Raw genomic sequence first — 25769 nt, 5'->3', positions numbered from 1 at the left:
AGACCTTCCTCTCTCGCATCAAAGAAAGCCACTCCGAATATCGTACTCGGCTGACTGCGACAGAACAGTCGCGGAACGAATTGCTACTCAAACTTAAACTGCTCGAATCCCATCCAAGATTTTGGATTGAAAATGGGCTGGACAGGGTGGGAGATATGCCATCGTGCTTGATCGAGTATTGTAATGACTGCTATTATTCGGTGAACTCCACGCCAGGCGAACCGAGTTTCTCCTTGAGCGGCGAATTCATGCCGTCCGAAGTGAAGCCATTCTATATGAACAAACGTGCCAACAACGTAGAGGCCGCTGCAGCTCACGCCTTTGTTCGCCAGGTAACTCCTTTTAACTTTCGCGCGTATTTGTTACGTCTAAGTTTTAGTTCTAATTGACTATCTTGTGTGCAGATCGAATCTGTGCACCGGGAGCAATGCCACAAACTTTACTATCATCGCATGAGGAAGAATGAGATTGACGACCTTTTAGCCGTACTGGAAGCTGAGATCACCACCTTGAAGGCGAAAAGGAAAAGAACCATCGGTCGTCTTGACGAGGCCGAACAGAAGATCAGGTCACTAGAATCCTGTCCTGATGAATGGGAGAAAACAGGACTTCAACTAATATGGCCCATGCTGAAGCGTCTTAAAGCAGATACTCGGAAGATCGCAGCGGGGCTTGCTCTGGATAACTGATGTAACTGGCGATTTGAAACCTTTTTTTTATATCAATAATGTTGTCACGTTTGGAAGAATTATGTTTGCAATAAAGTTTTTACTCTATTCAGAATTTTACATGAGACGGGACGTCTCCCGGCTTACATCGAGTAATCTTTATGAGGGTAATTTAACCTGAGCGTTCATGCGCTTTGGCGAAGGGCGAAGTACAGGACTTCGGCTCACCTTCTTTGTTCCAGTTCGGAAGTCGGAAGGCAAAATTTAAGACTCTGGGTTTGGCTTATATCCGTCCGGACTGGAGCTTACGAAACAATTCAAAAGAATCCTCTGGGTTTGGCTTATCTCTCGTTAGAAAGTTATCGAAACAATTCAGTAAGAATTCTCTGGGTTCGATTTATCTCGCGTTGGAGCGTGTAGCAAGTCGATCATCTGGCCAAGATGTCGATAAGTTCGGTTCCAAACTAAGTAGACATGGTAGTCTTTTTTTTTTTTTTTGCTCATTCCCGAGGCATAACCGCATCATTGAATGCGAACTCGGTTTCACGATGCAATCTGATTGGCGGGAGAGTCTTGGGACGCAGCGCGTATCCCCCTACGATCTGATGGGTGCGAGATTTGCGGGACGCAACATTTATCTCCCCCTTTCCCCCTATAAATAGGAAGAAAGGAGGTTCGCTGAGCACCTCAAATCCAAACTTCAGAAAGATAAATTGCAAAGCATGCCTATCACAACTCGATATGCATGGTTGAGGCAAGCTCGAGAGCTGACTGCCGCCGGCGTCAGCAGATTCGACCCAGAAGCATCGAATATTGCAATCCCCCTGGAAGAGACGGTCCCGTCTCCATCTCGTGAGCTTGTTGTGGATATTGAGGAGGTTCCGTTACAGAGAGGGATCCGCATCTACCGAGCTCGCTGTCAAAGGATGAGTTCGTATATCAAGGCCTTTTGTCTGATATACGATCTTTTCTTCCAGCTCTACCGTCTAGAAGGAACCATCTCGTTTCTTGATGAGCTCATCGCCGACGGCTTCTATTTGGCGAACTGGCGTATGACCCGACTGCTTGCTGACCGTGACCGATATGAAGGACAGGTCGCCAGAGCCTTAATACCCGACCTGCCGGAAGGCGACTACGAACCGCTGGGCGAATTGGAAAACCTGCATATCGTGGAAATTCCGATCTACAGAAGTCGCATAGAGAGGCTACGACGGTACATTCTCCATCTGAAAACTACGGACCACCATTTTAGGGAGAGCAACACCATAGAAGGCCCATGCGCGTTCCTCGAAGAAATGGAAGCTAGAGGTGCGGAGGTGTAGGCAGGTCAGCTAGAGGAACTAAGGCGGGAGCGTCAAAGCTGGCGATCCTATCTCGAAGGTCTGATCATCAAAGAACCACTGGAATCCGACCTCTCATGCTCTGCGCTTGTGAATCGCCGAGGAGGTTGAGATCACAGGTGGAGGTCTCACTTCGCACCGGCTCCCTGTGATCGGAAGACTTGTCATTTCGTCCAACGGGATCGGTGTTTTCCACATCGACGGAGTCTTTAAATTTCTCTTGCTTTTTGTTGTTGTGTTTCTCTATGTTGGCGATATGCCGAAGTAAGAGATTTCTCTTTTATGTGGCGAGATGCCGAACTGAATTTTTACTTAAGTCGAAATAAAATTTTCTCTTTAGTGAAAAGAAATCTCATTAGTTTTCCACCTGCGCCCACAAAATCTTATTAAAGAAATCGGGGGCTGTCTACGTACCCAAAATTGGGATCAAGCCAGTCGTAGTTCATAGTACACACGTTTTCAAAATCGAGATCGGTCAAATGACCTAGTAATAATAACGTTTAAGATGAGCCGCGTTCCACGAGTTTTTGATCTGCTTGCCCTCCATGGTCAAGAGCTTGTAAACTCCAGGGCGAACTGCTTTGGAAATGAGGTATGGTCCCTCCCAACGAGTGCCAAGTTTTCCGGCGTTGATCTCCTAAGTGTTCTCGTAAACTTTGCGCAGCACTAGGTCACCCTCGTTGAAACGTCGTTGCCGGACAGTTTTGTTGTAGTACTTGGCCGCAGCGTTCTGATAGTTCTGGATTCGGACCAGGGCTTGATCGCGTACCTCTTCGTCGTAATCGATATGATCGAGCATCATGCTGTCGTTGAGCTTAGATTCATTGACCAACATAGTACGGCAAAGCGTTGGCACTCCGGCCTCGGCTGGAGCCAATGCTTTGATACCATTGGCTAACGAGAATGGAGACTGCCCTGTAGCTCGCCGTGGGGTAGTCCGGTAGGACCACAGCACGCCATCAAGTTGATCTGCCCAAGCTCCTTTTCTTCGTCCGAGGCGTTTCTTCAACCCTTCTATTATGGTCTTATTTGTGGCTTCGGCTTGACCGTTCCCCTGAAGATATCGGGGGGTCGAGGTACTTAAGCGTAACCCCCATTTGCTTAAAAAACGTCTGGTGATGAGCGAGGTGAACTGTGTTCCATTATCGGTGACGATCTCATATGGGAGCCCGTGACGGCAAATGATGTTCTTCCAAATGAAGTTGATGACGTCCAGCGATTGCACCTTGTGAAACGATTCAGCCTCTACCCACTTGGTGAAATAATCGGTCAAGACCAAAAGGTACCGCTTTGATTTTGACGGAGGCAATGGCCCGACGAGATCCATTGCCCAACGCATGAAGGAATATGGCGCAATGACGGTATTCAGCAGTTCGGGAGGTAAATGTTTCATCGGTCCATGACGTTGACAAGATTCGCACTTCGCTGAGAATGCCTCGCAGTCAGCGACCATGGTTGGCCAATAATGGCTATCCTTTTTTATTTTCAACGCGATTGCGCATCCTCCGGAATGGTTGCCACTGTCACCTTCGTGAACCTCCGTCATTATTCGTTCTTACTCCTCGCGATCAACACAGGTGAGTAGGGCTCCAGACGAACTGCGTCGGAAAAGGCTATTCCTGGCTGTCTGATAACATTACCCAAGAACTTAAAATCGATCTCATCTCATGTCTCGCCTTTTGAAGAAAGCTATAAAAGACATTCTAAATGTTAGATCGAAAATTAAACAAACGATGCCACAAAGTTTAAAAGGAACGGAGACATATGAAATTTTACATATGTAGTAAGCAGTGACGGTTTCGGCTGAGTTTCCTGCGATAAGTTTCATCTTCATGTCGATCTTTCCGAACAAGTACTCCTTTTGATTGAAAACCTGAATCGGAGGTCTTGTCTCGAGTACAGTAAGGAATTTTCAGTTTTACAAAAGTGACAAGAAAAGTAAAAGAAATTGAGACCTTACAAATGAAAGATGATAGTTAGTGGAAAGTGTACGTACCTTACTAATTTAAAGGAAATAATTTTGTTCTTACTATGTAATGAAAGTAGATTTATAATATTCACAGTTAATTATGTCTTAATGTCATTTAAAAATAAATTTAATTATATTAATATCATACGAATGACAATTATATTTTTAAGAATTCATTGTTATTAGTCTTTTTACTCTTAGTGTGGGATTTTAGTAGCCTCACGTTACAAAATTGTGATTTTTTCGGGCTCAGGTTTGCTTTTAATACACTTTAGTTTCATATACAGTTTTGTTTCTAATCTACATTGCTCTAAGTACAATTGGTTTTTGTAACGTTTAGATTAAAGCCAAACTTAGTTGCATGCATTTATTTAACCGTGTAGTCTAAATACTCGAATATACAAATAAAACCGTGTAGTCAAATTTGCTCTATATACAAATAGAACCGTGTAGTCTAAATAGTTGAATATGACGCTATATGGCGCTGTACGGTACGTCTAACATATATGTACCATATTTTAGAACATTGCTTAAATAGGATACCTAAAATACATAATGTATATATGTCGTCAAATCATTACGTTTTTTTATAGATACAGCCCCAATAGTTGTGATCACAATTCACATATGTACACTTAACTACAAAATGAATGCCAAAAGTGGAAATTAACGTTACAAACTTAACCATTAGTTGGATCTTAAATACCATTTAGTCAGTAAAAATCAACAGACTCATGTAATACACCAATGAAGTTAAAGAAAGGAAAACTCATCAGTTTATTATACTCAAAATTATTGAAATACAATAAAATAAATAATTAAAATATACTAAAACTAAACAAAAAAAAACCCGCCCAAACGTGTAATGCCGTAATTTGTTTTTGTTTTTTTGTTTTTTTTTTCTTCTGGCTAAATCCATGACGACAAAATCATTTGGTCCATTAACCATTTACAGCCTATTCTCCATTTACAGCCCATTCTCCAATATGATGTTTGTTTGGTCAACGATATAGTTTTGTCGGCAACTTCAAATTGGCGGTGAGCAACTTTCGGTGTTCAGACGGTTTTCTCATCTGCAACATAAACCTAGGACTGTCATCTTAAAACGTGTCTAGTAACATGTCTTTTCATATATAATTGGGTTCATATTTGTGTTTCGATAAGGTTTTGTATCACATTCTTGTAATATAGCATTTTGGGTTTCGTTATATAAAAGACGAATTAGCCTTTTATTATTAAAAAAGTATCGGCTTCAATAAGGCTTTGTATCACATCTTTGTAATATTTTAGTTTTGTTATAGAAAAAAACGAATTGGCCTTAAAAATAAAAATTTAAAAAAATAAATAAGAGGATTCAGAGATGCCACGTGGCAGATAGATAAAACTTTTTAGAGAGTATAAACCTACTTTATTATATTAGATAGATTTTCATGGTGTATACATGAAATTCAAATTTTGCACTAAAATATAAGACTGCAAATGTTTTTTTATAGACACTTTTCGAATGAGGCTCTAACTGAAGTTAACTAATCTTTTAGATGTAAAACTGGTTTTGTATTTTGTTAACTGTGGCCTGATTTAACCAAATCTTAATAATTTTTTTTTTTAAAAAGAAAAAGAAAAAAGAAAAGAGAGTTGTGGAAGATTTTTAAAAAGCTAAAATTTGTGGATTGGTAAAATTTTTAAGGAAAATTTGTAATGATTAAAAAAATGTCTACTGCTACACTAAAAAAAAAACATATGTATTATATTATTACTAGTATTTGTCCCGTGCATACGCACAGAATATTTATTTGTGATCAAACAATATATAACTACTTACAAATTAATAAAAAAAAGTACTATAATTTTGCTTATAAGATGAGCCTCAAAATTATAGCCTAAAATGTCAATCTGATAGAGTTTTGGGCACGTATTTGGTTTTGCTAATTATACACCTTACGTTTCAAGTTCATAGAACATGATCATTACTTTGTAAATGCAAAAAAATTAGCAAATCTATGAACATTAAGCATTTAAAATTAAGAAATTCTATTTGATGTGTAGATTTAAACATTACAGAGTTGTATTAACATTAGAAAAGCAAAAAAAAAATATATGAGAAAGGATAACCATAAAAACATAAACACAGTTGCTGTTGATCTTGGAATCACTTTCTTACTTGGGAAAGGGAAGTTTCTTCTTGATCGTTCCTCTGGCACTCCCTTCAACAGGAAACATCATAAAAATGATGGTTAGATAAATGTGGAGAAATAACAACTCATCAAATTAGTAAGTATGTAGGTGCAATGAATTATGTTAATATTTACATGAATTAAAAAATCGTAGAGATGAAGGTAGTACCAGTATATGAGCCATCGTCGTATAATTTTCTGGAATATCTCTTTAAAAACAAAATTAATTGTTTTTGCATCTCAATTCCCCTTCTCATCAATAACTGGAATAAATAAAAATCATAATGAATATAAGTTTAAGAGAAAATTTATGAATAAGAACAAAAGTTTAAACATTTACCTTCCTGAAAATTGTAACTGTAGTTTAGATGAGCAATCAGGAAAAAAAAAAGAGGAGAGGATTATAGAGGATATGTAATTAGATGAGAAAAAAAAATGGAAAGAGAGGAATACAGATAAAAGAGACAGAATTAGGATTTAAATAGATGAGAAATCGGTTGTAAAATCAGAACGTGGAGGTGTTAGTGGGGGAAAAAATCAGCGTTTGAATTATTTACAGTTTATCAAAATTTCAGGAGCGCTTAATGAACGTGGAGGTGTTACGTGTTAGTGGGAGAAAGTCACGAATAAGAGGAACAAACAAAGATAGTAGTTTTAGAATTTACAAATAATTGTTATGGACTTGGGCTTTGTTTATAGCCCAAAAATTTGTAAACATCACTTAGTTCAGTTTCTTTTTTTTTTTTGCTTTTTTTTTTCTTTTGCTCGGCTATTTTTTCTTTTCAGTTGTGGGATAAATGTTTTTTTGTTTAAATTAGAAAAAGAAAATTAAAAGCTGATGTGGCAAAATTTAATTGGCTAGGTGACTTGTGCTTTATAGTATAAAGGATAAATTAACTTTTTTTTTTTAAACATTACCATTGAGATAGAAAATTAAATTTGGGTAGAAATTGGACAAACTGTAGGCCCATTAATATGAAGCCCATTATAAACCGTTTCTAGCCTCCCCTAAATATGCTAAGAGCATCTCCATTGGTTGCATTTAAGCAAAATTGGTTGCTTAAAAAGCTAAAAAAATAAATCAAAAATCCTAATTACTTAACAATCGATCTTTAGCTTAGACATTTTAGCAACGATGCTTACCTAACACGTGTCAGTCTCTGAGTAAAGTTTTAGAAGAAAAAAAAAAAGCAGTGTTTTTATTTTTTGTTTATCGGTGTCGTCTTTTCTCTTTCATCATCGAGAAAGAGTTTCATCTCGATTGAGGAAGATACTCTTCATACATCCATCTAGATCAATATCTGAATTTTTTGGCTTGATTGAGGAAGATTTTTGGCTTGTATAGATCAGTATGATGGCCAAAACTGAAATTTTTAGTGGCATGTGTTCGTGTGGGTTTCGGTGAATTTGAACATGATGAATCGAGTATTCGGGAAACCCAAGCAGGAGTCTAATCTTAACGAGGTATGATCCAATTTCTACACTTCTCTATGTTGTTAATTGCGAATTGATGTTAACAAAATTAGAGTTCTAGGTTGTTTTGAGAACTCCGCCGCCGAAAAGGCTCAAGTCCGACGCTGGAGGCAGCCCAATCTCCGCCAACGCCTCTGGTTCCGGCAAGCAGATAGTCATATACGAAGATTCTCCTCTTCCTGCTCCTGCTCTGCTACAAACTTTGAGTGATCATTCCGATCAACACCTTTGCACCTATCAATGTCGTATACTCTCTTCTGGAGTTATACTCTACAACAAGGTGATTTTTGCTGAGCCTACTTTACTCTCTTTAACATAGCGTTTATGCAGATCTTCATATAGGATGTGCATGTTTAGCTGTTGGATTTTGTTTTTGCATGCTATAGGTTGTTCTTTATTCTGTTTAAGCCCTTGATTGATCGTTTCATATATGTTATGTTAATAAATATTTTCGTTTTGCAAAAATTAGTGAAGGAGCTCGAAATGGCAACAGTTCCAGGACAGCTGGTCTGGGATCTCGTAAAGAGAAACAACTGTTTCTTGGTGAAGCAGTTCGGCAGAGGTAACGCCAAGGTTCAGTTCAGCAAAGAGAAAAACACACCTCATCAACCTCAACTCTTACAAGCACTCTTGTATTGATTCAACTCTTGTTCACTCTAGATTTATCTCAATTTTTGATTTCTGAATCTGTGTGATAGAATGTTGCTTATATGAAGACAAGTCAATGCCTAAGTCTATGGAAATGTAATTGGTGAATTATTGAATTGGTTGGGGTTTGTTAGATTGAAATTGAAGTCTGTGATTGGATTTGTATAAGAATCTATAGACTTTATTTTAATTTGTAGTTTTTTGATATGATTACAGGTTTGGCCAACAAGAAGACAGTGACCAAGCTGACAAGGACCAAGGTGTGGTACTCGGAACCACCAAGAGAAAAAGACAAAACAAGCCTATGCTCTCTGTTAACAAGTCTGTCTTCAAAAAGGAGTTCCCGAGGATGACCAAAATAATGACCACATTTTTAGATACTACCAATGGACAATAAAAATAGAAAGTTTCTTAAGAAGTTTGTTAACTTCAAATTTTATTCACTTTTATTCAAATTAATGTTTTTAACAACTTTGCTTAAATGCAACCAATGGTGATGCTCTAAGAGCATCTCCATTGGTGGTATTTAAGCAAAGTTTGTTAGCCTGAAAAGCTAAAAAAATAAATCAAAAATCCTAATTAACTAACAATCGATCTTTACCGAAAGGATTTAAGAAACGGCAAACACGTGTCAGCCTCGGAGTAAAATTTTAGGGAAAAAACAAAAAATAAAGGCGGTGTTTTTCTTTCTTCCATCTCACTGTCGTCTTTTTCTCGTTTCCTCGATGAAATTTGAGGAAGAGTTTCGTCTTGATTGAGGAAGAAAATCGTCTTCCACCCCTGATCATTATCTGAATTTTTCGTCTTGATTGAAGAAGATTTTCTGCTTGTATAGATCAGTATGATGGCCAAACTTGATGGTTGTCCTCCCTCATTAACAACAAGCAGAACCATGGTTCGGCTTTGGTATATTTATTGATCTGGATTTGAATTGGAGGACGAGTCATGCTTCCTAACTTGATGGTTGTTCGAATCGATGGTCGTGAAGGTAAATGATTTTCTCGCTTTTTATTCGTTTGTTAGTTGACGGACATGGTTGATGATGAGGATTTTTCATCACGAAATCTATCAATCAATCAACATTCTATAAAAATGTCAATTGCGATGCTCTTTGATTGCAATTTTTAGGATTCGATTTATAAACATTACTTGCATATTTTCTTAAACATTGATGAAGGAGTATGTATGTCTATGCTTATTTATATTTCTGTTTTAAGGATTTTTTTGTTTTGTTTTTACCTTGATTGATGACTATAGATTTTTTCAAGTTCAAGAGTTTGAGAAGCCTAATGATGAAACAGCACTCAGTCTGATGAATTCATGTTCTGCTGCGGTTTTGCAAGAGTTTCCGGACATCATCTTTGCGTATGGATACAATAAAGAATACAGGTCCCAAAAAATTTACTTCTTTGACTGCACCTTGAATGGGTTTTTGATAAGAGCACCTTCTGTTTTTGCTGTAGCTTGAATGGGTTTGTGTACATTGAGTTTGTGGTGAGTCTGATCTTGAATGGATTGAATGAGTTTATCAGTTTATGTTTCTCTGTTTTTGATAAGTATTTCAATTACAGGTTAACATACAATTTGATCCGAATGCAAGCTCAGAGAAGGTACTCTCTTCTTATGATTATCTCTACTTTCGATTTATAGGATGTATAGGATTTAATATTTGACTATGGGATTGAGAGTATTGGGGAGACTCGTCATGCTCAATTAGGTAGTAGGTTTGACTAGAATTGAGAATTTGAAACCAAGTTTGCTATTTTTTTAGGCTTCAAATCTATTAGAAGTCTTCTCATTATCTAAAAATAGTAAATTTATGGGTTCATATGTATATGAAACTCATGATGCTTGCTGATTAGACTCTGTAGCTGCGTAATTTTTGCAGTGTAGATAGATAAAAGTTTACTCATGTTTCTACTAGAACACAACAGAGCATTGCTTTCGCCCAAAAGATGATATTGGCTTTAGAAACAGAGGAGGATGCTACTGCTTATGCCCTTCATTCTCATATGATTATAGCCTTAAGCGATCATTGTTGGTAAACCAACCTATATGTAGATCATATAGACGTCCTTGTTTCTATGTAAAAACTATAGAAATATTGGGCATTTAACCTGTTCTAAGTTCTAAAAACAATTGATTTGCTCTGTTGGCTCAGTCCATCGGATACAACGGTGGCGAGAATGCTGGTGGGAAACAAGTGTGACTTGGAAAACATAAGAGCAGTGAGCGTGGAGGAAGGGAAAGCACTAGCAGAAGCGCATGAACTCTTCTTTGTGGAAACATGGCACTTGATTCAACTAATATGAACAGCATTTGAAAAAAAATTAAATTAAGAACCCTAATTTTAGATACTACCAATGAACCCATAAAATTGTAAAGTTTCTAAAGAAATTGTTAACTTCACTTTTATTTTTAAAGCAACTTAGGGTCCGAATGGTGACCGCGGTTTTGGCTGTGCGGGAAAAGCGGTTTTGANAGTAAATTTATGGGTTCATATGTATATGAAACTCATGATGCTTGCTGATTAGACTCTGTAGCTGCGTAATTTTTGCAGTGTAGATAGATAAAAGTTTACTCATGTTTCTACTAGAACACAACAGAGCATTGCTTTCGCCCAAAAGATGATATTGGCTTTAGAAACAGAGGAGGATGCTACTGCTTATGCCCTTCATTCTCATATGATTATAGCCTTAAGCGATCATTGTTGGTAAACCAACCTATATGTAGATCATATAGACGTCCTTGTTTCTATGTAAAAACTATAGAAATATTGGGCATTTAACCTGTTCTAAGTTCTAAAAACAATTGATTTGCTCTGTTGGCTCAGTCCATCGGATACAACGGTGGCGAGAATGCTGGTGGGAAACAAGTGTGACTTGGAAAACATAAGAGCAGTGAGCGTGGAGGAAGGGAAAGCACTAGCAGAAGCGCATGAACTCTTCTTTGTGGAAACATGGCACTTGATTCAACTAATATGAACAGCATTTGAAAAAAAATTAAATTAAGAACCCTAATTTTAGATACTACCAATGAACCCATAAAATTGTAAAGTTTCTAAAGAAATTGTTAACTTCACTTTTATTTTTAAAGCAACTTAGGGTCCGAATGGTGACCGCGGTTTTGGCTGTGCGGGAAAAGCGGTTTTGAAGTGCGGTACGGTTCAACTGCGGTACGTGCGGTTTGCGGGACAAGTGCGGTTTATACAAAATAAGCGGTACAGAATGATATTTGATTGGTGAAAAAACTATTTGCGGTTCAGTATTAATTGTGTGAATGGTAAAAAAAAGAAAAGCGGTTCAGTATTATTAATAATTAGTATGTTTATATATTATTGTATATTATGAATTAATAATAAAAATAATTGTATTTATAAACCTTAAATATTATAGTTGATCAAAAAGTAAATTTTTTTTTTTGACATATTGATAAAAAGTTCAACTATATAAAGATACAATTTTTTAAAAAAAAATTATCGATTACTTTGATTTTCCCATAACATATTTGCAATAGTATCTCTTATTTGCGTCATAGCTTCTCCATCTGCTATATATCTCTGTTGCATCCATGTCACCTACATCATCCGATCTTGACAAGGTTATATCCGGTTTAAAGATTTTGTTATTTTCACAAAACTTAGGATCTGAATGATAACCGCGGATTTAGTAGTGTGGGACAAAAATTTTGCTAGTGGGGGTACGTGCAGGACAAATATATTTGCGGGACAAGTGCAGTTATTCCAAAATAAGCAATACAAAATAATGTTTGATTGGTGACATATAATTTGTGGTACGGAATTATTATTAAGTATTATTAACTAGTATAATTCTATATTTTTATTTTTATATTAATAAAGAAATATCTTTATATATATACAAACCAAATGTTATATAATCGTGTTTAAAAAATATTACATGTTAGTGAGAGAGTGAGAAGTATAGAGACTAGAGAGGAAAGTAAAAAAAAAATGTGTTTTTCTTTTATTTTTGCTTCTCTATATTTGTATAAGATATATATATTATTTAAATATTGAAAAGGAAGTAAAAAAACTAGATTATTTTCTGTTGTTTCAAAAACCGCTGGGTAAAACACTATGGGTTTTTGTAAAAGCGGTCTACCATATAATTTGCTGAACAAAACCGCAAAACTTTTTTTTTTTTTTTTTTTGAAAAACGCTTATATGTTTTAAAAAACTTGAATGGTAACCATAGTGCGTTTTTTACAAAAAAAGGTTGAAAACCGCTTTTTAATGTTCACCATTCACTACCTTATGGCCATGAATGGAGACATTAGAAGTGCGTATTTCAAAGCACGTTTTTGTGAAACTTATTTTAAACACCAATCAGCAAAACAATTGTAATTTGCGGTTTTCTAAAAAAAAAAAAAAAAAAAAGTTAGTTGCGGTTTTGTAAGTTTCATGTTAGTCATGGACCGCACTAATTATCTGTTACTGCTTATACCCTGCGTTATTTGAAAAACGCATACACAATTTTTTTTTAACATATAACTTTTTTTTTCTTGTGTGTGATTAAACTGTTTCTTGTCTTTTACGTGTAATTTTAACATATAACTTATGTTGAATAAATAAAGTTAAAAAACTAACACATATTTTATTAAACAAAAATTTTATGTGTCTTTTTTTTTCGTTCAAATAGTTCTAAAATGTATTTTCAAAAAAAAAGATTTTTTTTTTCATTTATCCTTAAAAGAAATTTCAAAATGTAATATATGAAAGTAATTTTAGTAGTATGCATATATAAGTAATTTTAGTAGTAGTATTCATAATATAGGATGTTTCCAACTTTCTATGCAACTTTAAGATTAATTTTATATTTTATATTATGCAGTATTGTTTCTGATTGGTTAAACTTTTTAAAAGTAACTATTTCTTAATATGCGTGTTTTAACTAATACATCCTATATTTTGAAACGGAGGGAGTAACTTTTTGTCAAAGAATTTTTTTCATATAATTTTCCCTAGATATAAATACTTTCTGATGCGAAAAAAATAAAAAATAAATAAATACTTTCTGAGTTTCCAAGATATAATGTTCAAATTAAGAAAAGAGTGGTAATGGTTATAGTGGGACTACATAATTTCATCAGGATTTCAAATTTCTCGGATGCAGATTCCGCAGATGTAACGACTGAGACGAACAACAACCAAAATTTTAAACATGATATAGGTGACATGGATGAAACAGAGATAGCAGATGGAGAAGCTATGACGCAAATAAGAGATACTATTGCAAATATGTTATGGAAAAATCAAAGTAATCGATAATTTTTAAAAAAAATTGTATCTTTATATAGTTGAACTTTTTATCAATATGTCAAAAAAAAAATTTACTTTTTGATCGACTATAGTATTTAAGGTTTATAAATACAATTATTTTTATTATTAATTCATAATATACAATAATATACAAACATACTAATTATTAATAAATTTATTTATAATATATGTCGCTTTTCCTTTTTTTACCATTCACACAATTAATACTGAACCGCAAATAGTTTTTTCACCAATCAAATATCATTTTGTACCGCTTATTTTGTATAAACCGCACTTGTCCCGCAAATCGCACGTACCGCAGTTGAACCGTACCGCACTCCAAAACAGCTTTCTCCGCACAACCAAAACCGCGGTCACCATTCAGACCATATATATATACTCAGAAGATAGACATACACACATATATAGCTATAGTCATATAGAAAGATATTTTGGATAAATGCATTGTTTAAATATTGGAAAGAGTTCGTCCAAGAATAAAAATCACACAACTTTAAATAATAACTAGGTAATAACCCGCACATAGTGCAGTATAAATAATTATTAAATATTTTTACTGTAATTTTTATTTACAAAATTGATTATATTTATCAGTAATTAAAATATCTAAAATTCGATTGTGTAGTATATATATCTATAAAAAAGAATTGTATAATAATTAAAGTTTAACCCGTGAGAACTATTATAATATCAATCTTATATTATTATATCATATGAACAAAGAGTTCTTAAAATTCATTTTAAAAATTTTATGAAAATATAATTAAATGATATAATTAAGTTAGAAAGATAATATAAAAATTTAGTTTTGGGTGTTAATTGTATTTTTGGAAAAATATAATTGTAAATAAATGTTAATATTATTAAAAACTGATGATAAATAAAAGAAATAGTGTCCAGAGCTCTGTGAATATGATACATCAACATTTTCTGTGAGAATGCTTCTATTTTAATATAGAAAAGATGTAAAGTATTTAGAAAAAAAAAAGAAAAAAAAAAAAGAAAAAGAAAACTATTTGTTAGTTTGAAAATTTAGGTAACAGCAATAGGGATATATATATTATGGGTCTCCATGATCATGATAATAGTTAAAATAGTCTAAAAAGTATTCATTCAAAATAAAATTATTTAATTTCAACTATCTCAATTGCAAGTTTGCAACATACGATTAATTTTTGGTTTTCTTTGTATGAAAAGAGGTCGCCATCATCTTACAAAAGAGGTCTCGCTCTCTCTCTCTTACAAAATCCTCCCCCAAGATAAAAGGAAAGGATGCTTAAACCATAAGAAAGTCCTCTTTCAATTTTGGTCTTCATAATATCTGCTTTGCTTTTCTAGTTTCTATTCTGCTGGCTTGGTTTCTGGAAATTTCTTGTTGTTCGTCAGCTTAGTTTCCGACTGTAGACTCTGCAGATATCTTTGTTTTCTGCCAGCATAAATTGTAATTGACTATGTAATTTTTCAAATCTTATAATATTATCAGATGACAAAAAAAAAAGAAAAAAAAACATAAGAAAGCCAAATCTCAAATCTCTCTCTCTCCTTTTCTTAATTGGATGGGGGATTTATTAAAGGAAACCATTTTTTACAGATAAAAATAAAATAAAAAATAAAAAAGGAAAGGTTTTAATAACCAACCAGATGATGATGATTTGAAGAAAACCCTCCCTCCCTCTCTGTTTCTTTCTTCTAATTTCTTCTTTTTCTCTACATTTCCTCATCTGGGTAGGTCTCGTCTCATCTCTCTTGTCTTCATAAATTCATATTCACTTTCTGGGTTTTCTTTTATTTGGTTTTGTGATTTAAAAGATCCAATTTTTTTTTTCAGATTTGAAGATCACCCAAAATTCGCTACTATTTTGATTAGGACAACAACACAATATGTATTTGATTCCTCCGTCTTAGTAGATTTGCAGACAACAACAAACAACAACAACAAATATAAAAAAGTAAATGTTTTTTGTTTTTGTTTTTTCTTCTTGTCAATTTCATCTCTCATCTTAATCGATTGGTTTTTTGTAATGGTTTTCTCAGAACTGAACTGAATTGAATTGAATTGGAGCAGGAGCTAAAAAAAAAAATATGGAATCGGATCTGGGGAAGCTCTTCGTTGGTGGGATTTCCTGGGATACAGATGAAGAAAGGTTAAGAGACTATTTTAGCAACTACGGTGATGTTGTTGAAGCTGTGATCATGAGAGACCGTGCCACTGGCCGTGCTCGTGGCTTTGGTTTCATTGTTTTCTCTGATCCTTGTGTTGCTGAGAGAGTCATCATGCTCGACAAACACATCATCGATGGCCGCACGGTTAGTCTAGTCTAGTGTCATTATATTGGGATTGGGGAAATCATTACAATTTAGTTTTCGAATATTAAAGAACAATTTGTTCTTTCAGGTTGAGGCGAAGAAGGCCGTGCCTCGAGATGATCAGCAGCAGGTGTTAAAACGACACGCTAGTCCTAACCACCTTATGTTGTCACCTGTCCATGGTGGTGGTGGTGCAAGGGCAAAGAAGATCTTTGTTGGAGGTTTACCGTCCAGCATTACCGAGGAAGAGTTCAAGAACTACTTTGATCAGTTTGGTACTATTGCTGATGTTGTGGTTATGTATGATCATAACACGCAGAGGCCAAGAGGGTTTGGCTTCATTACTTTTGATTCAGATGATGCTGTTGATAGAGTTCTTCTCAAGACCTTTCATGAGCTCAATGGAAAACTAGTCGAGGTCAAAAGAGCGGTACCTAAGGAGATTTCCCCTCCTGCTTCTAGTAACCGAAGCCCGCTTCCTCTCGGTGTTAACTATGGTGGTGGCTTGTCTAATAGGATGTCTGCTAATAGCTACTTTAACAACTTTGCTCCTGGTCCTTGTTTTTATAACAATCTAGGTGGCTCTGTTGGTGGTCGGTTTAGTCCTGTTATTGGTAGTGGTAGACATGCGTCTTCTTCTTTTGGCCTCGGTTTGAATTTGAATCCTAGCTATGATGGGACTACTTCTACATTTGGTTATAACCGGGTTCCAAGCAACCCTTACTTCAACGGTGCTTCCCCAAACCGTTACACCTCTCCAATCGGGCACAATAGAACTGATTCTCCTTACAATTCTAACAATAGAGGCTTATGGGGAAACAGAACCGATACTGCAGGTCCCGGTTGGAACTTGAATGAAAACAACAGAGGAAACTGGGGACTTCCTTCTTCTTCTTCTTCTGCTGTTGCTAATGATAACAGTGGCGGCTATGGAAGAAACTTTGGGACAGGTTCTGGACTTACCTCGTCCCAATTTAACGGTTTTGAAGGTTCTATAGGGGAATTGTACAGAGGGAGCTCGGTTTACAGCGACTCAACGTGGCAGCAACAGCAACAGCAGCAGCTACCATCTCAGTCTTCTCACGAGCTAGACAATTTGTCTCGCTCTTACGGCTATGACATTGACAATGTAGGTTCAGACCCATCTGCAAATGACTCAGAAGGATACAATGGAAGCTACAATGTTGGTAGTAGACAAACTAATAGAGGTAACCAAAAAAAGAAGCTTAACTTTGTTCTTCTCAAAAGACTTGTAACATTGGTTAATAATACATTTGATCGCGAGTGAAATGTTCTGATCTGTGTTTTGTTTACTTGTTTAGGTATTGAGGCATAGGTTATCAAAAACCAAGAAAACATGAAAAAAGAATTTGAGAGAGATTTGTAGATTGAAAAGCAACCAATTTCAGTTGCAGAGTGTGAAGAGGTTCTTCTCATGACAAAGAAACCAACTTTGTTGATCAGACAGCGTGAGTCCTTTGCCAAAGATTCTGGTTTTGCTTTCTCTTTGTTAGACCAAAAGAATACCAAAAGAGAAAACAAAGAACAGTTTTTTATATATTTCTTATTGCATATAAGATCAGAGATCATAGCAGCCAAAGATATTACAAGATGGATGAAGATTTGGTTTCAAAGTTCTTCTCAAACACTTTTTTATTTCTTTCATAGAAATAACCAAACAAAGATCGTAGAATTTTCGATCAAAAGATTCTTCAGAGTTCTGTGCTCTGTTTTGTAATTTTACTTACCTTTTTTTTTTTTTCTTTTTTTACAAATCGAATTGTTTATGAAAACGTTGATTTCTTTAACCTTTTTTTTTTTTCAAATTAGCCTTGGAGAAAATGTTGTGTATGAGAAGGATATGACTATTTTGTTGCATGTATCCCTAATGAGATATATTCACTTTTTTAAAAGGTTATTTTTATGTTTCTTATTGTGAATTTGTGAAAGTTCTTTTTATATTTTAGATCTTCAATGTAAGAACATTAATATTCCGTACTATAATTGGAAATAAACTAAAACAAATATAACACAATATATAATTGGCTAAAATATGTTTTGAGAAGTTTAATAAAAATTTAAAACACAATATAGTTAGTGACTTTTAAAAGTTAACCTGCTTATTTTACTAAATTCTGTTTTTAGAAAAATTACCATCATTTTTTTCTTTCTTTTTTGGTAAACAACATTTTTTGGTTTGATACATCATACAAATTACAATACATCTTTGATCACTATTTGATTTTTAATCTACTGTTTATTTAATTAATTTTTAAATTCCACAAAAAAACGTATATTTTTAAGAATTAGTAAGCAATGAAATCAAAACAATATTATTACAGAACATGCAGTAGAAACATCGGTCCCCATTAACAAGAGTCTGTCCAAAGCTTTTGCGACTTTTAGACCTCCTTCTTGACTTCTTGTAAAAGCTTTGCACGTGAAAGTTTTTATTTTATTTACTCAATAGACTAAATGTTATTCCACATTCTATAACTATTTTATGTGAAAATTTAACCAATCTTTTAGGAAATTTTCTTATTTCTTTCATGGTCATTTTTTATTGGGTAATATTAGTAGATAGCACAAATATAAAGAAAAATAAAGAAAATACCATAACAATATTTTTTTATAGGTAAATACCATAGGACCCACGTTTTTTTTGGAGTAAAAAGACACAATCACCATTTTTTTTTTTTATTGTTAGATAGAAATAGTGAAAAATTTGGTGTGATTTTTAAAAATAGCATGTAATATTTATATTTTACATGTTATATTGAACTAAATAACGTTTAGTTGTAAACCCAAACCGACAAATAGTCTCGTTTTAATTGTAAAATCTAAACCCTAACCATCTAATTTCGTTTTAATTGTAAAATCTAAACCCTAACCATCTCATTTGTGAACCCAAACCGACATATAATTTCGTTATAATTGTAAAATCTAAACCCTAACCATCTCATTTGTGAACCCAAACCGACATATAGTTTCGTTCTAATCGTAAAATCTAAACCCTAACCATCTTATTTGTGTATCCAAACCGACATATAATTTTGTTCTAATTGTAAAATCTAAACCCTAACCATCTTATTTGTGAACCCAAACCGACATATAATTTCGTTCTAATGGTAAAATTTAAACCCTAACCATCTCATTTGTGAACTCAAACCGACATATAATTTCGTTCTAATTGTAAAATTTAAACCCTAATCATTTTATTTGTAAACCCAAACCGATACATAATTTCGTTCAAAAAACAAAAATGACATGATATTTTAAAAAATAACATGTAATATATGTAATGGGTATAAAAGTAATTGTATATAAGGAGAGAGAATGCCTTGTAGGTCCTATGGTAGTTTGTTAATTACTTTTGATTTTTGTGGTATCTAGTGCATATTCCCTTTTTTATTTATGATAATGCATTTGTGGATTTGTTCCTTATATACACATATACCATATCTTTGTAATTATGACAAAAAAACTTACATATTTATATCTTTTTTAAGTTTTACCTATTTTAAAACTTTAAAACAAACTTATTTGTTATTTCCATCATAATGTAATTGATGTGTAATTAATAATTATCAAAACTTTACTACAAGAAATCTACTAGTCAAACTTAGAAAAACTTTACTACAATAAATAACAGTGACTCAAACTAGTAAAAAATATAAATAAAAGTCATCCAACCAACATTTTCAAACTCATCATCAACATTAAGATTTTGTTGTAATTAAAGTTTTCAAAAAAAATAAAAAACACACAGATAAAGAAACAAAATCCCTTTCCTTTCCTTTCTTCTCTCTCTCTGTCTCTCAGCCTAAAGATGGAGTCAGAGCCAGACCAAAGCTTCAAAGACCTCTCATGGTTTCTTCAAGCAATCAAAGACCCACAACAAACTTGCTTCAATCTTCAAACCCTATATTTCTCCACTTTCGGAAACACCACGCATTGTCAGCTAATAACAGACAGCTCCATGAACATCAACGTCACCAGAGACAACCTCACTTCACTTTCCCAGATCTTCATCGAGCTAGCCACATCTTTAGATACGCATACATCTCTCAGGAACTTGGAGTTCGAAGGAATCTCTTGGGAAATCGAGCTGCTGCAGAGCCTTGGTTTGTTGTTAGACAACACCTCGAAGATAAAGCAGCTTGCTTTCAGAAAGAACAGGTTCAGTGAACAATGTCTTAACGAGCTCTCAGAGATTTTGAAAAGAAACAGCTGCATGAAAGAGATTATGTTCTCAGAATCGAGGATTGGAAACAGAGGAGCTACCCTTCTCGGGTCCGCTCTTCAGGTTAACGATTCGTTAGAGGAATTGCAGATTTGGGAAGACTCAATTGGGTCAAAAGGAGCTGAAGAGCTCTCGAAGATGATTGAAACCAACTCAAGTTTGAGACTTTTCTCCATTTTCGACTCCAGTCCTTTCACTGCGACGCCACTGATATCAGCTGTTTTGGGTATGAACAGACCGATGGAGGTTCACGTGTGGAGTGGAGATCACAAACGAGACAGAAGCTCAAAGATCGTTGAGTTCTTACCTGAGAGCAACACTCTGACGATTTACCAGATTGACATTTCTGGTTCTTGCAGAGTCGCTGCAGCGTTGGGGATGAACACAACCGTGAGGTCTCTAGATATGACTGGTGCTAAGCTAAACTCGCGGTGGGCGAAAGAGTTTAGATGGGTTTTGGAACAGAACAAGACTCTTAGAGAAGTGAAACTTTCGAAAACCGGTCTTAAAGACAAAGCTGTTGTTTACGTTGCAGCTGGACTCTTTAAGAACAAGAGCTTGCAGAGTTTGTATGTTGATGGAAATCGTTTTGGGAGTGTTGGTGTCGAGGATTTGCTTTGTCCGTTGAGTAGGTTCTCTGCTCTGCAGCTACAAGCTAACATCACATTGAGGTCAATTGTGTTTGGTAGTTCCAAGACAAAGATTGGAAGAGATGGACTCACCGCGGTTTTAAAGATGGTGACAACAAACGAGACAGTGGTTCATCTCGGTATTCACGACGATGCGAGCCTTGGACCTGATGATTTCGTACATATCTTCAAGAGCTTGCAGAAGAACTCGTCTTTAAGACGGTTCTCGTTACAAGGATGCAAAGGGGTAAGAGGTGATAGAGTATTGGAGGCTATCACTGAGACATTGCAGATTAATCCATTGATTGAGGAAATTGATTTAGCGAGAACTCCGCTTCAAGATTCAGGGAAAGCAGATGAGATTTATCAGAAGCTGGGACACAATGGTAGGAAGATAGATGAAGCAGAGACGGATGATTCACTCAAGGATATGCCACTAACTGAGCCAAAGAGCATTAGAGCTTTCCTGTGTGGACAAGACTATGCAGGCAAGACAACGCTCTGCAATTCTATACTTCAAAGTTCATCTTCTTCCGGTTTTCCTTATGTGGAGAATGTGAGAACTTTGATGAATCCTGTGGAGCAAGCTGTTAGTGGGATGAAAATAAAGACGTTCAAGGACGAGGAGACAAAGATCTCGATCTGGAATCTCGCAGGGCAGCACGAGTTTGTTGCTCTTCATGATTTTATGTTCCCAAACCCATCTCTCTTCTTGATCATATTGAGCTTGTTTAGGAAACCGAGCAACAAAGAACCTAAAACACCAGCAGAAGTAGAAGAAGAGCTTCAATACTGGCTTAGATTCATTGTTTCCAACTCGAGGAAAGCGGTCCAACAATGCATGAAAACGAATGTCACAATTGTTCTCACGCACTCCGACAAAATCAGTCAGCAATCTGAAAGCTTTCAGACAACTGTTGGTTGCATTCAGAGACTGAGAGACAAGTTTCAAGCATTAGTGGATTTTTATCCCACTGTTTTCACAGTTGATGCAAGATCATCTCCTTCGGTTAGTAGACTCACGCATCATATTCGGATGACTAGCAAAGCCATTCTTCAAAGAGTTCCTCGGGTTTATCAGCTCTGCAATGATATGGTACAGCTCTTATCAGACTGGAGGTCAGAGAATTCAAACAAACCTATTATGAGATGGAAAGCCTTTGCAGATCTCTGCCAGTTTAAGGTTCCTTCACTGAGAATAAAGTCTCGCAACGAGAACATTGAGATTGTTGAGACAAGGCGGCGAGCCATAGCCACATGCCTTCACCAAACAGGAGAGGTGATTTATTTTGATGAGTTGGGCTTTTTGATACTAGACTACGAGTGGTTTTGTGGTGAGGTTCTTGCTCAGTTGATAAAGCTTGATGTAAGAAAGCAAAACACCGGGGAAAGAAATGGATTTGTTAGCAGGAAAGAGCTAGAGAAGATGTTGAGAAGTAGTTTACAGAGTCCAATTCCAGGGATGACCTCAAAGGTACTTGAGCACTTTGATGCGTGTGACCTTGTGAAGATGATGAAGAAAGTAGAACTTTGCTATGAACAAGACCCTTCCAGTCCTGACACTTCATTGTTAGTCCCATCGATTCTAGAAGAAGGCAGAGGAAAGACACAGAAATGGCAGATAAACACACATGACTGTGTTTATTCAGGCCGGCATCTCCAGTGCGATGATTCAAGTCACATGTTTCTTACAGCGGGATTCTTCCCTCGTTTACAGGCAAGGGCTCAAAATCACTTACCTGTTTCTTTCATCTCTGTAACTTAAACCTTACCAATCGTTCATATTGCCTGCGCAGGTGCATCTTCATAACATAATCATGGAACTGAAGAACCAACACGGAGCTACTTATAGTCTAGAGAAGCACCTCATCGCTATAACGATCCATGGCATTAACATTAGAGTGGAGCTTGGAGGACAGTTGGGAAATTACATTGATGTTCTTGCTTGTTCAACAAAGAGCTTGACAGAGACACTGAGGCTCATTCACCAGCTAATCATTCCGGCTATCCAGAGCAGCTGCCAAGGTGTAATCCTCCTTGAGCACATCATAAGACCACAATGTGTCCAGGACTTGACTCCACCACGATTTCGAAAAACTCAGTTTGTTTCCCTCCAGAGACTAAAAGAAGCATTATCATCAGTTCCTGCAGAGACCATGTATGACTATCAACACACATGGGACTCTGTTCTAGATTCAGGTAAGACTGTTCTAAGAGCCGGATTTGATTTAGCCCGCAACCTCCTGTCTGATGATGATTTCAGAGAAGTGTTGCAAAGAAGGTACCATGATCTGCACAACTTAGCCCAAGAACTACAAGTTCCCACCGACGACCCCGAAGCAGATAATCATGTATCGGTGACCTATGAGCTGGAAAAAGTTGATCCTAGCTTCGGTGGAATCGNTTCCCTCGTTTACAGGCAAGGGCTCAAAATCACTTACCTGTTTCTTTCATCTCTGTAACTTAAACCTTACCAATCGTTCATATTGCCTGCGCAGGTGCATCTTCATAACATAATCATGGAACTGAAGAACCAACACGGAGCTACTTATAGTCTAGAGAAGCACCTCATCGCTATAACGATCCATGGCATTAACATTAGAGTGGAGCTTGGAGGACAGTTGGGAAATTACATTGATGTTCTTGCTTGTTCAACAAAGAGCTTGACAGAGACACTGAGGCTCATTCACCAGCTAATCATTCCGGCTATCCAGAGCAGCTGCCAAGGTGTAATCCTCCTTGAGCACATCATAAGACCACAATGTGTCCAGGACTTGACTCCACCACGATTTCGAAAAACTCAGTTTGTTTCCCTCCAGAGACTAAAAGAAGCATTATCATCAGTTCCTGCAGAGACCATGTATGACTATCAACACACATGGGACTCTGTTCTAGATTCAGGTAAGACTGTTCTAAGAGCCGGATTTGATTTAGCCCGCAACCTCCTGTCTGATGATGATTTCAGAGAAGTGTTGCAAAGAAGGTACCATGATCTGCACAACTTAGCCCAAGAACTACAAGTTCCCACCGACGACCCCGAAGCAGATAATCATGTATCGGTGACCTATGAGCTGGAAAAAGTTGATCCTAGCTTCGGTGGAATCGCTAAGGGAGTAGAAGCAGTACTTCAGAGATTGAAGATCATCGAGCAAGAGATACGAGACCTGAAACAAGAGATCCAAGGACNCACAATGTGTCCAGGACTTGACTCCACCGCGATTTCGAAAAACTCAGTTTGTTTCCCTCCAGAGACTAAAAGAAGCATTATCATCAGTTCCTGCAGAGACTATGTATGACTATCAACACATATGGGACTCTGTTCTAGATTCAGGTAAGACTGTTCTAAGAGCCGGATTTGATTTAGCCCGAAACCTCCTGTCTGATGATGATTTCAGAGAAGTATTGCAAAGAAGGTACCATGATCTGCACAACTTAGCCCAAGAACTACAAGTTCCCACCGACGACCCCGAAGCAGATAATCATGTATCGGTGACCAATGAGCTGGAAAAAGTTGATCCTAGCTTCGGTGGAATCGCCAAGGGACTAGAAGCAGTACTTCAGAGACTGAAGATTATCGAGCAAGAGATACGAGACGTGAAACAAGAGTTCCAAGGAATGAGATACTATGAGCACAGACTTCTGATCCAGCTTCATCACAAAGTGAATTACCTTGTCAACTATAACGTCCAGATGGATGAAAGAAAAGTTCCAAACATGTTTTACTTCATCAGAGCAGAGAACTACGGGAGAAGACTGATCACAGCTATGGTTCCTGGCATGGTTGCTTTAAGGATACACATGTTATGCGAATTTAGACGGGAAATGCACGTCGTAGAAGAGCAATTAGGGTGTGACGTGATGCAGATAGACAACCACGCTGTGAAGTGCTTGGCTCCATACATGACAAACTTCATGAAACTGGTGACTTTTGCATTGAGGATAGGAGCAAACTGGGCAGCTGGGATGGGGCACATGATACCTGACTTGGGCCATGCTATCGCTCACCTAGCCAACCCAGCTGTCATGACTGGAGCGGCCGGAGCTGCAGGAGCCATAGGGGTCGCTGCTGCATTGGGTAGGAACCGAGGCAGAGATAGAGATATTCAGGANTGAGATACTATGAGCACAGACTTCTGATCCAGCTTCATCACAAAGTGAATTACCTTGTCAACTATAACGTCCAGATGGATGAAAGAAAAGTTCCAAACATGTTTTACTTCATCAGAGCAGAGAACTACGGGAGAAGACTGATCACAGCTATGGTTCCTGGCATGGTTGCTCTAAGGATACACATGTTATGCGAATTTAGACGTGAAATGCACGTCGTAGAAGATCAACTTGGGTGTGACGTGATGCAGATAGACAACCACGCTGTGAAGTGCTTGGCTCCATACATGACAAACTTCATGAAACTGGTGACTTTTGCATTGAGGATAGGAGCAAACTGGGCAGCTGGGATGGGGCACATGATACCTGACTTGGGCCATGCTATCGCTCACCTAGCCAACCCAGCTGTCATGACTGGAGCGGCCGGAGCTGCAGGAGCCATAGGGGTCGCTGCTGCATTGGGTAGGAACCGAGGCAGAGATAGAGATATTCAGGAGCAAGACCAAAGAGCAGCTCAACAGTGGCTCATCGATTACTTGAGGGAACAGAATTGCTCAGCCGGGAGGGATATTGCAGAAAAGTTTGGCCTGTGGCGAGTTAGATACAGAGATGATGGGTCCATCGCCTGGATCTGCAAACGGCATATGATCACCAGAGCCAATGAAGTCAACCAAGTTCCTCTCTAATGCTCGCTAGCTAGCTACAAATGAACAGTAAGAGAAAGGAGTTTAATTAGGCAAAACCATTTTCATTACATTATGTTTGCCTTATTGTAATGCTTTGAATCATTACTTATCTACTGTTGGATCCCTTATCTTTATTACCACATGGTATAAAGACAGTAAAGCAACCTCAAGATCCTGTGACAAAGACACTTCAACTAACCAGAGAACATCCAAACATTTGTTCTAA

At 36.7% G+C, this 25769-nt stretch overlaps 3 protein-coding genes across 12 annotated transcripts; all 3 read left to right on the top strand.

Moving 5' to 3' along the window:
* Window positions 7251–10687, top strand: LOC109129041 (mitotic spindle checkpoint protein MAD1-like). Of its 5 annotated transcripts, none has more exons than XR_002035376.1 (7): window positions 7251–7615; window positions 7686–7904; window positions 8094–8186; window positions 8489–9260; window positions 9530–9766; window positions 9844–9882; window positions 10434–10687. XR_002035376.1 is itself a non-coding variant. In XM_019236564.1 (3 exons), exons 1-3 carry the CDS (start codon window positions 7565–7567, stop codon window positions 8094–8096), a joined length of 273 nt encoding a protein of 90 aa, XP_019092109.1. In that variant the 5' UTR covers window positions 7294–7564; the 3' UTR covers window positions 8097–8443. The 5 variants fall into 5 exon arrangements, 1 of the variants encoding a protein (XP_019092109.1); XR_002035373.1 differs by having other exon boundaries at window positions 7253–7615; window positions 8094–8256; XR_002035374.1 differs by having other exon boundaries at window positions 7254–7615; window positions 8094–8256; window positions 9530–9661.
* On the top strand, window positions 14761–17648 carry LOC104731952 (heterogeneous nuclear ribonucleoprotein 1-like). Of its 4 annotated transcripts, none has more exons than XM_010451479.2 (5): window positions 14761–15300; window positions 15400–15520; window positions 15637–15878; window positions 15967–17086; window positions 17201–17648. In XM_010451479.2, exons 3-5 carry the CDS (start codon window positions 15654–15656, stop codon window positions 17212–17214), a joined length of 1359 nt encoding a protein of 452 aa, XP_010449781.1. In that variant the 5' UTR covers window positions 14761–15300; window positions 15400–15520; window positions 15637–15653; the 3' UTR covers window positions 17215–17648. The 4 variants fall into 4 exon arrangements, with proteins under 4 accessions (XP_010449781.1, XP_010449765.1, XP_010449773.1 ...); XM_010451463.1 differs by having other exon boundaries at window positions 15259–15296; XM_010451471.1 differs by having other exon boundaries at window positions 15259–15296; window positions 15606–15878.
* LOC104731941 (protein TORNADO 1-like) lies at window positions 19626–25680 on the top strand. 3 transcript variants are annotated; one of them, XM_019236558.1, is made up of 4 exons: window positions 19626–22467; window positions 22547–22819; window positions 23952–24370; window positions 24865–25680. In XM_019236558.1, the coding sequence occupies exons 1-4, from the start codon at window positions 19708–19710 to the stop codon at window positions 25541–25543; spliced, it is 4131 nt and encodes a 1376-aa protein (XP_019092103.1). In that variant the 5' UTR covers window positions 19626–19707; the 3' UTR covers window positions 25544–25680. The 3 variants fall into 3 exon arrangements, with proteins under 3 accessions (XP_019092103.1, XP_010449756.1, XP_019092104.1); XM_010451454.2 differs by having other exon boundaries at window positions 22547–22852; window positions 23985–24370; XM_019236559.1 differs by having other exon boundaries at window positions 22547–22852; window positions 23985–24843; window positions 25338–25680.

Source organism: Camelina sativa, chromosome 2, assembly GCF_000633955.1.
Source record: "Camelina sativa cultivar DH55 chromosome 2, Cs, whole genome shotgun sequence".
NCBI lineage: Eukaryota > Viridiplantae > Streptophyta > Magnoliopsida > Brassicales > Brassicaceae > Camelina > Camelina sativa.
This window is presented reverse-complemented; position numbering and strand designations above follow the sequence as displayed.

What these genes read in the sequence shown, in the direction of transcription:
- LOC104731952 (XM_010451479.2), top strand. Translation starts at nt 15,654, where the DNA reads ATGGAATCGGATCTGGGGAAGCTCTTCGTTGGTGGGATTTCCTGGGAT. An exon ending in ACATCATCGATGGCCGCACG is followed by an intron (nt 15,879 to 15,966) that starts GTTAGTCTAGTC and finishes TTGTTCTTTCAG; the next exon opens with GTTGAGGCGAAGAAGGCCGT.
- LOC104731941 (XM_019236558.1), top strand. Translation starts at nt 19,708, where the DNA reads ATGGAGTCAGAGCCAGACCAAAGCTTCAAAGACCTCTCATGGTTTCTT. An exon ending in GATTCTTCCCTCGTTTACAG is followed by an intron (nt 22,468 to 22,546) that starts GCAAGGGCTCAA and finishes TTGCCTGCGCAG; the next exon opens with GTGCATCTTCATAACATAAT. An exon ending in TAAGACCACAATGTGTCCAG is followed by an intron (nt 22,820 to 23,951) that starts GACTTGACTCCA and finishes CAATGTGTCCAG; the next exon opens with GACTTGACTCCACCGCGATT.
- LOC109129041 (XM_019236564.1), top strand. Translation starts at nt 7,565, where the DNA reads ATGATGAATCGAGTATTCGGGAAACCCAAGCAGGAGTCTAATCTTAAC. An exon ending in AGGAGTCTAATCTTAACGAG is followed by an intron (nt 7,616 to 7,685) that starts GTATGATCCAAT and finishes TTAGAGTTCTAG; the next exon opens with GTTGTTTTGAGAACTCCGCC.